The sequence below is a fragment of the Apiospora kogelbergensis genome, assembly GCF_038363985.1.
Source record: "Apiospora kogelbergensis strain CBS 113332 chromosome Unknown utg000013l_segment0_segment0, whole genome shotgun sequence".
In the NCBI taxonomy this organism is placed as follows: domain Eukaryota; kingdom Fungi; phylum Ascomycota; class Sordariomycetes; order Amphisphaeriales; family Apiosporaceae; genus Apiospora; species Apiospora kogelbergensis.
Window position 1 is genome coordinate 115,200 of NW_027117430.1, and position 14,201 is coordinate 129,400.

The following is a 14,201-nucleotide window of genomic DNA, read 5'->3' on the forward strand; positions in this document are numbered from 1 at the left end:
TAGGGGGATTTATTCCGAGGCTTCTCAGCGCTAATGATTTATGTCGATTGCCCAATAAAATGGCAAATCCGGGAAAACGATGGCTTGCAGTTTGTTGATTATGTAATCTCTCGAGTCTATCTGACAACTCCAGGTTTGCGCCCTCATTGTTTCGTGATAGCTGAAGCCAGTGAGAATGGTTGCACTGCCGCATGTTGTCGTGTTTGTATCACACTCATCATCAGTATTAAGGATTCATGGCAACTTATATACGTTATCTTTTGGAGCCGTCTTTTGCGCATGAGGAAGTATGGCCGCCAGATCCATTTCTGACTAGGGTTATTCCCTTTTTGGACATTATACCGTATGAGATTGCTTAAGAAAAAATAGAGCTGTTTGTCTAGTAATGGTCTTCCGCGATGTACTTTCGGATAGGTCTTTTTCGAGCTCTCAAACCGGTTTCTAATCGTCTCAAGTGGCCGCACGTGCTTCTACGTCAAATACGGTCAATCCCAAACACTTTGTTTGCTATTTAACCTTCGTTTGCCCTTACCAAAGTTCTGTTTGCTCTTTTGTCGCGTTAGCACCCCTGTGTTGTATACATCGTTGGAAGCCACACGTCACACTGCTAGTGCCTTCATGTCCATTAACGTGTCACTGGGAAGAACCTATGAAGGCACAAACGCCCATTTGCCATATCCAACTGATTATACTGCCTGCACTGCCGGGCCTCTACGGCCAACGTCTCAGGTAGTCCAGCCGATTAGCAACTGGGGCACCAACACAGCCTTATACCCTTCACAGCCAGTTGTCGAGCCTGCAGCTGGCAGCTCGTACCGAAATACCTCTTACGCTTATCACTCTCCAACGCCAACAACAATCCCGGTCTTCACTAGCACTTTTTCGCGAACTCGTACGGCATCACTAGCTGTCGTTCTCGCTCTGCTCTGTTTACAATTTCTTTGAGCGTTTCCCTGACGGGTTCACATGCGATCGCAACATCTCGCTCGCGGTCTAGTTAAGTCGCTATCCTACCATGTGCACGCCGCCGAGAAGAGCGTCTAGTGTTTACTCCGAGGATGGCGCTTTCAGTCTGGAAGGAACGTTATTTCGTCTATCTTTACAAACATCAGTACAGGAGGGACGCGAAATATCCTTGCTGACAGAAGAAAACGAAAAGCTCCAGCGGGAAGTTGCACATCTGCGTTATGTCTGGAAATATATCTATAGAATTATGAAGGAGATTAATGACGCATATTTGTATCTCACTCGGATCTTCCAAGAGGGTGAGATACGAATGGAGAAAGAACGTCAGAAATGGGTGGCGAACTGCACGGTAATATGAAGCTGGCCTTGTCTCCGGCAGAAGCCGAGGTGGCAGGTTAATGATCGTTATTGTTACTCAGGTCATTAGAATCAAGAAGCTGCGAACCGGAAATGAGTCAATGCTAGAAAAGCTGTCCCACGATAAGCTGAAAGGTCACATATACATATGAAGCGCGTGGGATTTAAGAGTTACTCTTTTTCAGCTAGTATCTAGCTGTAGCAGACACTGTTTAACAGTATAGTTATAACTCCGATGTGTACTGATTTGGAAAGGTGAAGAGCACAAGTCTAGCAACCAGTAACTTTTAGCCCACAGCTTGTGAGATTGACAGCCAACAAAGTAAAGCTCCTTCCCACAGATTTTGTGAAGAGCTAGAGTATGTCCTATTCACCAGTGATCGTGAAAAATGGCTCCCGTGAGAGAGTGGCTTATGACCAGTGTCCGTAAATGCTGTCGCTGTCCGGCAAAGCGTGGACAACATGATAGGATATAATTTGGTCATCTATACAGCTGACAAAGGTCAAATTCAGTCCCAACACCGGCTGTACTCCAAAAACACCCGTTACGCGCAGTACAGTCACCTCACACTACCTTGCCAAGAATCTCGGATTGAAATACGGACGCAAAACCTTATTTTCACAGTACTGTCAAATCCCACGTCCAGCGTCCGGATTCCACTCAAGGATTATTGTCATTGAGGTAGAGCGGGGTTGTACAGCGCGCAAAGGCTAAATCCTGTCCCGCCACTAGCTGTACCTCAGAAACGGCTGTTATGCGCTGTGCAGATACCCCGCATTAGCTCGTTGTCAAGAATCTTAGATTGAAATGCGCACGCTTAACCTGGGTTTCATAGTACTACGTTGAACGTTGTTTGGAACTTCTCGATATACATTTGCGACCCTAATGCGTAACGGATAATCATTCGCTATAAGTCATATTCAGCTGAATTCGGCTTTGTCAAGTCGGAGTACAGCCAGTGTTGGGACAGAATTTGGCCTTTATCCGTTGTACTGGTACCCCGCCCTGCCTCATTGACAAGAATCCTAGATTGGAATCCGGAAGCTGAACCTGGTTTTTACAGTATGGGGTCTAATACGACATTGGAATTGCTCAACAGAGGGATGAGTTTAGTCGAAGAAACAAAATTTGAGCTACGGTATAACCGCAGCTTTTCGCATTGCCGATACGTGCCATACTGTACCTCCTACCACAGTGCACGTTTTGACCAATGGTCAGGGGCCGTATTACCTTCGTCGCTGGGCCTTATGGACGGCTGGAACAGCAGCAGACCGGTAGCTTGAATAACTCAACGCACCGCGTCATTTGGATGCTTCTGGACTCAACTGAAACCTTTGCGACCTCACATTCAATCCAACGAGCTGGAGAGGTACTTTCAGTAATAAATAGAGCCTTTTACATATTAAGCCCAAATCCTAGCCAGCCGGTCTCGACTCCCGCGTCATATCACTTGATACGGTGCCGTCCACTTGGTCAAACTTATACAGCTCGTAAATCATTTCACACCATGTTCACGCTACAGCCCCGCGACAACGACCCCGAGGACTTCCTTCAGTACATCCAGAGTCCATTTAATACACAGGTAGATATACTATCTCCGAAAAAAGATATTATTCCTAACTTTACCGCCTGTGACAGTTAACGACTAAAGCATTCTGGTCGTCCTTCGGTTATTCCATAAGTGGCGCAGTGCTTTGCGCCGTGCTCTTCTGTCTTCTACGCCCTCGCAATAAAACAATCTATGCACCTCGACTGAAGCATATCTCGGATGGAAAGCGTGTTCCTCCAGCAGTTTCAAATGATGTGTTTGGCTGGGTCCAACCTGTGGTCAAGACTAGGGATCAGACGCTTGTCGAAAAGATTGGCCAGGATGCAACTGTCTTTCTACATTTCACCACAATGTGCCGCAACATCACGATTTTCCTATCTATCATTGGTTGTGGTGTATATATCCCGCTTAACATCGTCGAGAACAGTAAGAACCGTTCGTCTGATGGTTCCAATACGTTCATGAAATTCGCCCCCTATTCTGTCGGCGGGAGGGTATGTTGGGCATATGTCGCCACCTCGCATGCCTTCGACATCGTTATTTGCTATTTCTTGTGGACAAGCTCTAGGATCGTAGCACGTATCAGGTGCGAGTATTTCGAGAGCTCTGAGTACCAAAACAAAGCGTTTTCTCGAACGCTCATGGTATGCAATATCTCGCTATATCCCCCCTTCGACAAAGAATGCGTTGCTCCTCGGAGACCTAGAGGTGTTCCAATACTAAGCTTTAGTCAGGTGACTGACATTCCAGACCGATGTCGCACCGATGCAGGCATTGTCGAACTTGTCCGTCCGTTTGCTACATCAAGGGATCTATCTGGTACCATTGCACATAGTCTCAAAGAACTCCCCGAGCTTATTGAAACGTACGAGGGAGCCGTTCGGGCACTAGAAGCAGTGCTCTCAAAGTACTCGAGACACCCGAAAACGCTGCCAGCAAAACGTCCTACCTGCAAGGCTCGGGCAGGCGATGACACGTCGTTCGCCCCAGGATCCAACGTTGATGCTATTGAGTACTTAGTTGCGCGTATCCGCCGACTCTCAGCCAAAATCCACGAAATGAGAAACGCGACAGTGGGTAAGGAAGTGCTTCCGTACGGCTTTGCCACATGTCCAAATATGGAGCAGGCTCACGAGCTGGCGTATGCTGCGAGGAAGCAGCATCCTCATGGGAGCAAAATCCAGCTTGCTCCCGGACCGAACGATGTGATCTGGAAGAACCTCTCGTTGCCTAAGGAAACTCGCCGCTGGCGAGTCTTTATGGGTCACGTCGCGGTATCTGCGCTGGTCGCCGTTTGGACAGTCCCTAATGCTCTTATTGCCATCTTCCTAGCCGACTTGTCGAAACTTGGTGCCATATGGCCCACCTTTCAGGCCGAGCTCGAACGCCATCCACGAACATGGGGTGCAATACAAGGTATCCTCGCGCCCTTGGTTACAACGCTGTTCTACTTACTCCTGCCGACCATCTTCCGGCGTCTCTCCATCTATGCTGGCGATCTCTCCAAAACGGAACGCGAGAGAGGTGTGGCTCGCAAGCTCTATGTCTTCTTCATCTTTAACAACCTTATTGTCTTCTCGTTTTTTTCGGCCGGTTGGAAGTATGCCGCTGCGGTCATCCGAGCCCAGTCGAATCAAAATCTGTGGGCAGCTATCAAGGATACCCAGCCATTCGAAAACCTCATGGGAGCTTTTTGCGACGTGTCACCCTTTTGGCTCAACTACTTGTTGCAGCGTAATCTCGGTGCGGCGCTGGACGTCTCACAGCTTGTCAAACTAGGAAGAGACTGGTTGTCGCGCAGGCTTTTGAATCTAACACCGCGGGAATTGCTCGAACTCACGGCGCCGCCTCCTTTCGATTACGCATCCCATTATAATAATTTCCTTTTTTATGTTACCATTGCGTTGGTATTTGCACCATTCCAGCCATTGGTGCTTCCGGTAACCGCCTTTTACTTTACTACGGACAGCTACCTGAAAAAGTATCTGCTGATGTAAGTTCGGTATTGTTTACTGTTAGCGTGTTCAGCGCTTACGTTCGGTTTCAGGTACGTATTTGTGACAAAACACGAATCCGGCGGTGGTTTCTGGGGGTTCATCGTCAACCGTGTCCTTGCCGCAACTTTGCTTAGCAACGTCGTGACAACAATGTTTGTGGTCGCTAGGAGGGAGTCGTATGTCCAGATAATCCTCATGGCACCGCTATTTGCCATCCTGGGAGGATTCAAATACTTCTGCATCAAGACTTTCGACGATGATCAGTGTTTCTATAGTAAGAGGGGTAGAAAGGTAAGCGATGATGCAGTGATGGAGAAACGAAACGACGAAAGTGTGGATGTTCGGTTTGGACACCCCGCTCTTTACAGCAAGTTGATTGTTCCAATAGTAAGCACCCGGGCGCGGGGCATACTGAGGGATGCGCAGGGGAGCCGCTTGGATACTGGCCTGGGTGGCATCCCCCAACAGAGAAAATAGCAGCAACGTGAACAACATGTCGGAGCTCCAATTGGTCCAGGTATGACCACGATAATGTTGATTCATCGGCATATGAACATAGTTCAGCAGTACACCCGCTTCGTAGCCAGTCTAGTTCGCCAACACGTAGTACTGGAAGGTCTCTTTCGTTATTTCCCTCAGAGATAGCATCCTTGCCACTATTTATCTATTCAATGCTGCCTATTATATCCCATTTGATTCTTTGACATATAATAGCTGGTAGTGAGGTTCTATCTAAGACTACAGCCACGGCGGGTAGCAGACGGAACGAAGGTGCTTTGTGCTATTAGGCAAGCTTTTGGGGCGTTGGCGTTGGTAATGAACAAGGGTTGTCATTGCGTAGGTCACAATGTGATTTGAGACAATTGAGTAATCGATTCCAGACAAAAATCACTTGCTGGCCTTGACGCTCACACTACAAGTGTACACCAATTCTCATGTCATCGATTTGTTATTGCTGATAGACCTATGTACGATCCAACTACCATCCCCATTTGGTCATGCATGTTAATAAGTGGCACTACCTGCAACCAAATGCATCACCCCAAAAAGCTGCGCAGATGGCCTAATCCAGTTATACGGTAACTAGCATCTGCAGCCTCGGCCTCTGACGGCCGGCATGTAACATCCGCTTATTGCTCTTCCAAGAGGAAACCGACGCCTAATTGGCTGTATTAGGACTCAACGTTTGGCTACAAGGGGCGCCGATGCCTCATCTAATTCCAGCGCGCTCTTGAGTCCTAATCCCAAGTTGACCCACATGTGCAACCTGTCTACAACGGATTTGTGCCTGCATTTGGTTCGCTCCTCTAGAGCCGCAGAAGTCTTACGGGCTCTTGAAGTGCGACCAGCTATTGTGATTTCCAGCCAGAAATGCACAAGGGCTCTTCCTCGGGTACGCCGCTGCGTCATTGTGGGTCTACGGTTACTTGGGCCGCTGCGCCGCAAAGAACCCTCCGCCCCTCCCCCTACAAACGAACATTTCGGTGTAGATGGAGCATCCAGAGTGGGCCTTGGATCATTAGGAAATCGCCTTCTCAACATTTGATGCTATCAAGCGTCAATTTCTATCAGCATTTGCTGTAGTGGCGCAAGGAAGACTTAAGCATGTCACAGTAGCATTAGACGAAGATCAGTTTGTCATAGTCATAAGTAAAGTACGACAGAACCGGCGCCTTTGGTCCTGACAACGCGGGGTCGCGAATCGACTCTCTAAGGGACCTGGCCCGCTAGTGGCGCTCGTGCGCCATAGCTACTCTTCTGTCTCTACACGACAACTATGGAAGCCAGGTCCGAACTCAGCCCACGAAAATCTAGAAGGCTCTCCACGGATGCAGCAAGAAGAGAATAACATCGCCTGATTATTCTGAATCCAATATGATCCGGCCGTCTACGCCGAAACGGTACAAGCGGAGCGGAGGGAATATCAGACTCTATGGCCCTGGACAGGTATGGGCTGCACCACTAGCTGTACGTCCAGCGTCCATTCCTATCTTCTTGACCGGTGTCATCAGCAAATCTCTGCATCGCTACTAATACAGTATGTAACATAAATGAAGCTGGCTAGATATCGACAATTTCTAATTTCCCGTACATATATACGTTTCTCGTACTGTTAAATCCAGATCCAGCGTCGGGATCCAAATCAAGGATTCTTGCCAATGAGGTAGAGCGGGGTATCTGTATAGCGAACAAAGGCCAAATTCTGGTGGTCAAGAATCTAAAATACTGAACCGGGTTTTCACTTTTCACAGTACAGTAATCAATGTGCATGCTATATACACCCACGACACAGTACAGTGCATACAACATATAACTATCAGGTCCATTATTACTTATTGTCAAACTATATGATACTGCAGGCAGAGAGTAAACAATGGACAATATAAACGCAGGACCGTTTTATGGCTGCCAGGAGTGAATCGGGATTGGAAGCTCAACGTGATTTCAATTCAAAATCACTACCTTCTCTCTAACGTTAAACTAAAGCAACGAGTGGCAGGAATTCATAGCTTAGCATATATGCAATGCTAGCTAGAAACAATAAGAAGCTAAAAGCTTCGTGTCCTTCATATTGTCTGCACATCAATATTTCATTGTGTGACAACACACGCACTTGATAAAATACCTAAATATTAAGACATAGGACAATATTTACGTGAACTTCCAGTTTGAATTTAGAACGTGACGAGCAACATGTAGTCTATGCACATGCTTCTTCCAATATGAAGGTATACTCACTTGAATTATTACTACTAGAAAGCTTCGAAAGGACACTCCATGTGCCTATTGTAAACTCAAGAACTCTTCTTCAAGCAAGTCGTCTGCACTTTTGCCCACAGAGTCCTGCTCGATGACATTGTCTAGCTTCGTCAACCAATCGTCCAGCTTTTTGTTGATATTTTCAAATCTATGAAGCGGTTCAGTATATGTTTCCGTAAGTCCTTTGAACTGCCTACCCATTGTCGACTACCTGCTTGCTGTGGTAGAGAATCAGTGCGAGCCACAAGAAAATAGGCACAAGCTACGTACAGTGCGTCAATACTGAAGGGATGATTAGTAAGAGGAAAAGGAAGGTATTGCATAGCGTGAGCGGACGTTACCTTTGGCCAAGCTGTTTAACTTGGATAGACTGTTCGTCAAGGTCGGATGATAGTTGGAATATAGCATCGGCGAGGGCTTTGGAATGGTCGGGTGTACTAAGAGTATGTGGCAATTAGTAACAAGCCTGGCTGTGGCAGATATGCAGACCGTGTTGACTTACTCTGGTAAATGGAAATTACTTTGTGGACGTGTCTGTACAGTGGGGATTGGCTGGAAGTTCGCTGCAGCTTGGAAGGTAAGGTTACGTTGCACAGGAGGCACTCGCACCTGGCGAGATCTGCGAACAACAGGCGCTATCGGTTGCCGAGCCTTGTGCCTGGCTTGAAACATGGTGGGTAGTGTGGTAAGAATGATGGTATTTTGCTGGAAACAAGGCCTTATTTGTAGGTCACTCTCATGTGTCAGGCATCGCTGGCTCCTTGCCTTGGAAGATCAGTAAATAGCGGAAACTATTTCGTACCAGAACTGGAGCTTGCTATGGATGCGAAGAATACGTCCTAGGGTGTCTTTCGACAGACAGAGTAGATATTGGATAAACATCGTACATACTTTGAAGGTATGAGATGGAGAGGCTAAAGCAGCTTTCATGCCATGGTTCAGATAAATAGGCTCTGTAACCCGTAATACAACCCCTGCTCTACAACACATCACTCAACTAGTTTGGACCATCAATCTTTAGCCAGGATATCATGGATTGCACTCAATCCTCTCCCATATCAACACTGATGTTTCCTTTAAGCGTTTTAAGCGCGGCAGTCCAAGAGTTCGCGTTGCAACTCCAGAATAGTCAAGCCCATATCCAGAGACTATACGCAAACAGGGCTCAAATGCAGATGAGAGTAGCGGAACTCGTAAAGGAAATTGAAGAGATGCAGGCGGTTTACAATCTTCAAGAGCAGACGGTGCAGAGCCAGACAGAGCTTATCCGGGCTTTGGAAAGCGAACAGATCTGTCCTAGCCCCTTCCTCAAATCAGCTGATGCATATCTACCCCAACCGGCTACGCCGGGGTCTGCTTCCCCAACACAAGAGTATATTATGAACAATACGAACGACGCTCTTCAGCCGGTACCAAGCATGTTGGAGGTGGATACAGCAGAATGAGCCGGAAGGGGAGCTGAGCCTGTACTTGACTGGCAGTGGAAAATCAAGTCCCGATATGCTGTGGCGGGAAGGTGAAGACGCCCTCAAACGTTAGAGAGAACTATAGATACATATATCGATAGACTACGGTTTTGTTTGACAACGAAATATGCATCTATTTCTTGTAACCTCGGTGAACCGATCATAAAACCAATCTACTGTTTCAAATGTTAATACTTTGAGATTCATGTTCTTGGCACCAACACAAACATATCAGTTCTACAGGCCCAACGGGAAAAGATAATCGTCAATCGATGCGTGGAGCCTGTATACTGAAGTGTAACGGAATTGACCCTTTCATATATTGTGGTTGATTCTCTACCGGCGTGTAGTAGCCTGAAGTAGAGTATGAGAAGTACAGGACCAGCCTCGTCCATAGTATTAATCTGGCCTCTGGCCTGGCAATAGACGGAGTTGGGCGTGTTGACTACAAAGGCATACTGCGCCAGTAGCAACTCAGCCTCTATTCTATCTCCATGATGTAGCTCTATTTAAATTATAACATTTTTCCCCGTCGATTCCGCCTCGACACCTGGGGACGTAACTTGACCATGGTTTTATACCCTCCGCTTCACATCCAAGCAAGTACTGTATAGTGCAATATGTGCAGAAGTACAGCATTGTACTGTACTTGAATTGGTCTTTGAGTAAGAATCAGAATATCCATGCGAGCCAATAATAACCTGTTGGGAGATACCTCTCCTCGCTTCTCTGCAAGTCTACCAGACTCCAGATGTATCTAGATCATTCTATAGACACACTGTCCATTTCTTACTAGGTCTATAAAGACATAGCCTGCAACCAGGCTTCAGGAGTGGAAGCCCAAGGTATTTAGACAATACACTCCTTCACCCCCACTTACATAGACTGTACCGCTATTAAGTAACGTTGCTGTGTGGTAGAGCCTCCTCTGGATCTGAATAACACAGTGGTTCAACATTGCATCCGCGTCCCCAGTTCGCCTGTTCCATTATAATCTCAGTCGCAGCTATATTAGGTCGTCTTATATGTCTATCTGGTTAACTTAGCGCTTAGTTTAACTGCTATGTGGGATGGGTCCAAAGCACCTGCCGGTCGATTTACTATGTTAGAATCCCCAATTCATTGCCCATGCATTCTATCTAAGTTAATAAACCAGGAACAAAGTTAAATTCCCGATGTTGTGCTCTACTTGCAAGCAGCTACAAGCACAAGCAGCCGAGATCGAGGGACTTCGACAGCTGTGTTGGCGATTGGAGGTTGAGAAAGACGATATGGGACTTCGCCTCTCTCAACTAGAGGAAGAATTAGAAGAACAGAAACTGCGCCAGGAGATCACCGAAATAGAGCTTGACCAACACAAAGACGCCCTTGCGGAAAAGGTCAGAGCTCTCGACGAGAGAAACGACCTTGTCAGGGCCCAAGAGATTATTCTACACTGTTCCCAGGGCATGGAAAGGGACCTTTGTGTGAAACATCAAGAGGAGAGTCCAGTTGATGCATGTAACTCACCTACTTAATATCACGGTGAAAGAGGACCCGTAGCATTCCCATTCGAAAAGACACTATTACAATTCTTTGCATATTCTCTAAAGCCTATTAATGTTCACTGCCAGGTGCTTATATCACTATATACAACCATTTGAGACTTTTCCCATGGCGATCAATGCATCCCCTTTCCTCCTACAAATATTTGCAGCAGACGAGGATCTTTCCCCGCCACCACACCGGCTACATTGTCTGGAGCTGGACTCACATCATCATAAGGGAACGAATACCCTTTCCCGTCAAGTTGGCATTGGTGTACGGCTCGACTGTAGTGATTGGTTATTTTGCCGGGATAATATCTTTTACGGTCAACTGCAGGCTGGGTTTCGCCACCTTCGATGAGCAGGGTGGATCTTGTGAATGCGGCACATAATCTAGGCACAACTGAGCGGTGCACGGCATTATCGTCGGCGAGGATCGCAAAAGGTCCAGTACTACAACTCCATATATCTGACGCGCTTGGGCGTGCGTATCCCCGATTGTCCCCGTCGCAAGAAAGAAGCCCGTCTTGACCAACGCGGCAAGTAACGGAACCCATGCTTGACTGCGTATCTATCACAAGATCACGAGACGTATACTTTGACCATACTTGATTGACATAGGGCGCGTAGTACCCCTGCGTGGCCCCCGGATGTACGCTCTCATAGAGGTTCGGCGAAAGAACACGCAATGGTCGACCGCTAGGTGCTGTGACGCACAGTTGGTCCCATGGTAGCCCGTCTAATCGACTTTGTTGTCGCAGCTGCTCGCAGACACTATAGACACCGTCACTTGCGAGACCAATAACCTTCTGCGCATCTCCTTGCTCGAGGGTCAGAGTGAGACTAAGGATCAAGCCGACAAAGTCCACGAAGGATAAGTTGGCATACAGCCCGTCTCTATCAGTGTGCGTAAGCTCGACAAATCCCCAGTCCACCGTGTTTGAAGTATTTGTGCTATCTAAAACGGAAGGCGGAACGAGATAAGGCGAGCCGCCGTCCGAAGCCGCAACATGAAAGGGAAGCTGGCCCAAAGAAATCCAGATTCGTCCTGAAACGACACAGTCTTGAATCGTGACGGCGAAGACCTTAGGCTGCTCTGCAATTGGGATTGAGATCAAGGCCTGATCGATTGGCGAAAAACCTGCATCCTCTGCTACTACGGGATAAAACCAAGTGCCCGATCTGGTGAGGAACTTAGTGGCCCCAACTTGATCGACGCCTGTTATATAGACAAACGGTTGGCTCCCTTTGATGTTGTTGATGACTTCGACTTTCAATGGCTTCAGCGACAAACAGCTATTGGAAATACCAGAATTGATGCCGGAAGAATTCGTCTCAATCATTCTCTTGCTAAATGTCATTGCAGCAATGTGTTGTCCTAGCTGAACGAAAAGAAATACACCAACAAAAGCAACGAATGATCGCACTGGCTGGAGAAAGAACATTCCCGATTGATGCTACGCAAGATTCAGGGAGCGGTTCTGTAATCCCGACAGTGCTTGCGCCGTAAAACTGTGAAACGTGAGAGAAAAGTGAGCAGGCCGAAGAATACTTATTTGATCACGGTGACAAAAAGGGCCAATTCCTCCCATAGGAATCTAATCTAGCACATCCTCCCAGAGATGCCTGAGCCGCAACTCGACGCGCCAGAAATCCCAAATTAGGTACCACCCCATTTCGCATCCCCTTCAATGCACAAGAGATGCAAGCGGCGCATGTTGTTGTTGTTGGTTTTGTTCCATTGTTTAACGTCTAGGAAAAGGTAGAGCCGCTTCGACCCCCTAAGGGTATGGGATGTGCTACCTACAGTATCCGTCTACCATTCTCTAATAGTATTGCTGAATCCAAGTCTAGCGTCTAGATTCTAATCAATGATTTTTATCGTTGAGGTAGAGCAGGGTATCTGTACAGCGGACCAAGGCTAAATTCTGTCCCAACATGGGCTGTACTCCAGAAGGAGCCGTTACGTGTACAGATACCCGCACTACCTCGTTGCCAAGAGTCGGTTTTCACGGTCTGCTGGGAATACTACTAACAGGACCCTACACAGGCACGTATTGACAGAGAGGAGCGGCCGACAGAGAAATAGGGTATGGTCACAAGCGAAACCTACGTCCTCTTTCTACTCTTTGATCGTTCTCATTCCGAACCGACTTTGCAGGGGTAGCTGCTGACAACATGTGCCCCGCCATGCTCGCAGGTACGGAGCTGGATTTTTGGCTTTGTTATCTTTTTCTTCTGGGTCCATAACCCGATCAGACTATTGCATTATCTTATCCCCGACGAAAAAGCTGCCGACAGGTGGTATATGCTCTACCTGCCACTGTAGTCATTCTCGAAACAGTTTTTTTGACAGAATTTGCTCAGCGTTACTGCAATACATAACTCAACGCCGACAACGACGTTGATTGAATCTGTGGTCAAAGCATCTGTTTACAGGAACGATTGTACATAGTGCCATAAGGAAGCCTAGACTGTCAACAGGTTTTGGCACTAGCTCTCGTTGAGCATAAGCAATCCAAGAATATGGTAACAGATTTGTGGATGTGCATGTGGAGGAGTAGAAAAGGCAGAGATTGGCTCTATACCTGCAAGCATGGCGGGGTACATAATGTCAGCAGCTACCCCGCCAAAGGGGGTCCCTATCAAAGAGTGGGAAGAGGACCTAGGTTTCGCTAGTGACTGCTTTGGGTGATAAGTAAGCGATTCAAGAATGTACCGTAGATTAGCGTTAGTTGCCCTTTCGGCTCCGCCGCCCGGGCGTAAATAAATTGTGTGTGTGTGTACTGTAGCTGACTTCAATGATCTTCATCCAAACGGTTTGGGCCAGCTTAAGCGACGCAATTTCTAAGTGCCGAAAAGCCTCTTCCTGCTGCTCGTTGTCGGCATGCAACTAGCTCAATAGGTGTCCTTCTGGATTCACGTACGTTTGTCATTCTTGGGTAGAGGCGCTGCTTTCGCACCCCTGTTAACCAGACCTTGAAGGCAGCTCAGGCAGCCCAGGCGTGGCTCAGGCAACTCAGTTGTTGCTCAGAAAGCTCACGTAAAGCTCAGGTAAGATAATCCGGCTACTCGTCTAAAGATATGAAATCCATGCAAAGACTACTGGACACCCATGCAACGCTGATATTTGTAATTGGTCTTGTATCTCACTCCCTCTTCTATTGGCTATTGTCAATACTAAAATCGGCAAGAGCTCTGATGCTCGGCTCGAGGTCGCCGTTAGGTGTATAATGCTAGCTAGTAAAGCTCCCAGACAGACAGTTGAAGGAGTGCCATATTCCAGTGAATGTAGCTTCATACCTCTACGCGAATCTCTATACTCTGTCTTGCCCGAATTTGCCAGCTGTATAATAGCAAGGGGACAGAATATGGTAGCTGATTGGGTCCAAATTTCGTAAAGTCTATCCAACTAGAATAACCTAGCCACTCGTGTGTTCCTCTTGCACGTTAAGAGATCTAAGCATCGGACAGGAAAGATACAAGCTTCAAACGTCAAGTAAACAACAACAGAGGAAAGAGGATGTCCGGGCTTGCATGCAATGAATGACGAAGTCGCGATCGAACTGAGCCACGACA

At 47.3% G+C, this 14,201-nt stretch overlaps 4 protein-coding genes across 4 annotated transcripts; 2 read left to right on the forward strand and 2 right to left on the reverse strand.

The window, feature by feature from the left end:
• Positions 1-2,831: 2,831 nt before the first annotated feature.
• On the forward strand, positions 2,832-5,347 carry PG998_014738 (uncharacterized protein; the record flags this gene model as incomplete). The annotated part of the gene is made up of 3 exons (XM_066881554.1): positions 2,832-2,906; positions 2,963-4,866; positions 4,921-5,347. 3 exons carry the CDS (start codon positions 2,832-2,834, stop codon positions 5,345-5,347), a joined length of 2,406 nt encoding a protein of 801 aa, XP_066723399.1.
• Positions 5,348-7,654: 2,307 nt separating this feature from the next.
• PG998_014739 (uncharacterized protein) lies at positions 7,655-8,302 on the reverse strand (the record flags this gene model as incomplete). The annotated part of the gene is made up of 5 exons (XM_066881555.1): positions 7,655-7,778; positions 7,828-7,848; positions 7,901-7,912; positions 7,972-8,067; positions 8,133-8,302. The coding sequence occupies 5 exons, from the start codon at positions 8,300-8,302 to the stop codon at positions 7,655-7,657; spliced, it is 423 nt and encodes a 140-aa protein (XP_066723400.1).
• A 1,969-nt stretch (positions 8,303-10,271) lies between these two features.
• Positions 10,272-10,613, forward strand: PG998_014740 (uncharacterized protein; the record flags this gene model as incomplete). The annotated part of the gene is made up of 1 exon (XM_066881556.1): positions 10,272-10,613. The coding sequence occupies one exon, from the start codon at positions 10,272-10,274 to the stop codon at positions 10,611-10,613; it is 342 nt and encodes a 113-aa protein (XP_066723401.1).
• Positions 10,614-10,756: 143 nt separating this feature from the next.
• On the reverse strand, positions 10,757-11,983 carry PG998_014741 (glycoside hydrolase family 64 protein; the record flags this gene model as incomplete). Its single annotated transcript, XM_066881557.1, has 1 exon — positions 10,757-11,983. The coding sequence occupies one exon, from the start codon at positions 11,981-11,983 to the stop codon at positions 10,757-10,759; it is 1,227 nt and encodes a 408-aa protein (XP_066723402.1).
• Between the last annotated feature and the right edge of the window lie 2,218 nt (positions 11,984-14,201).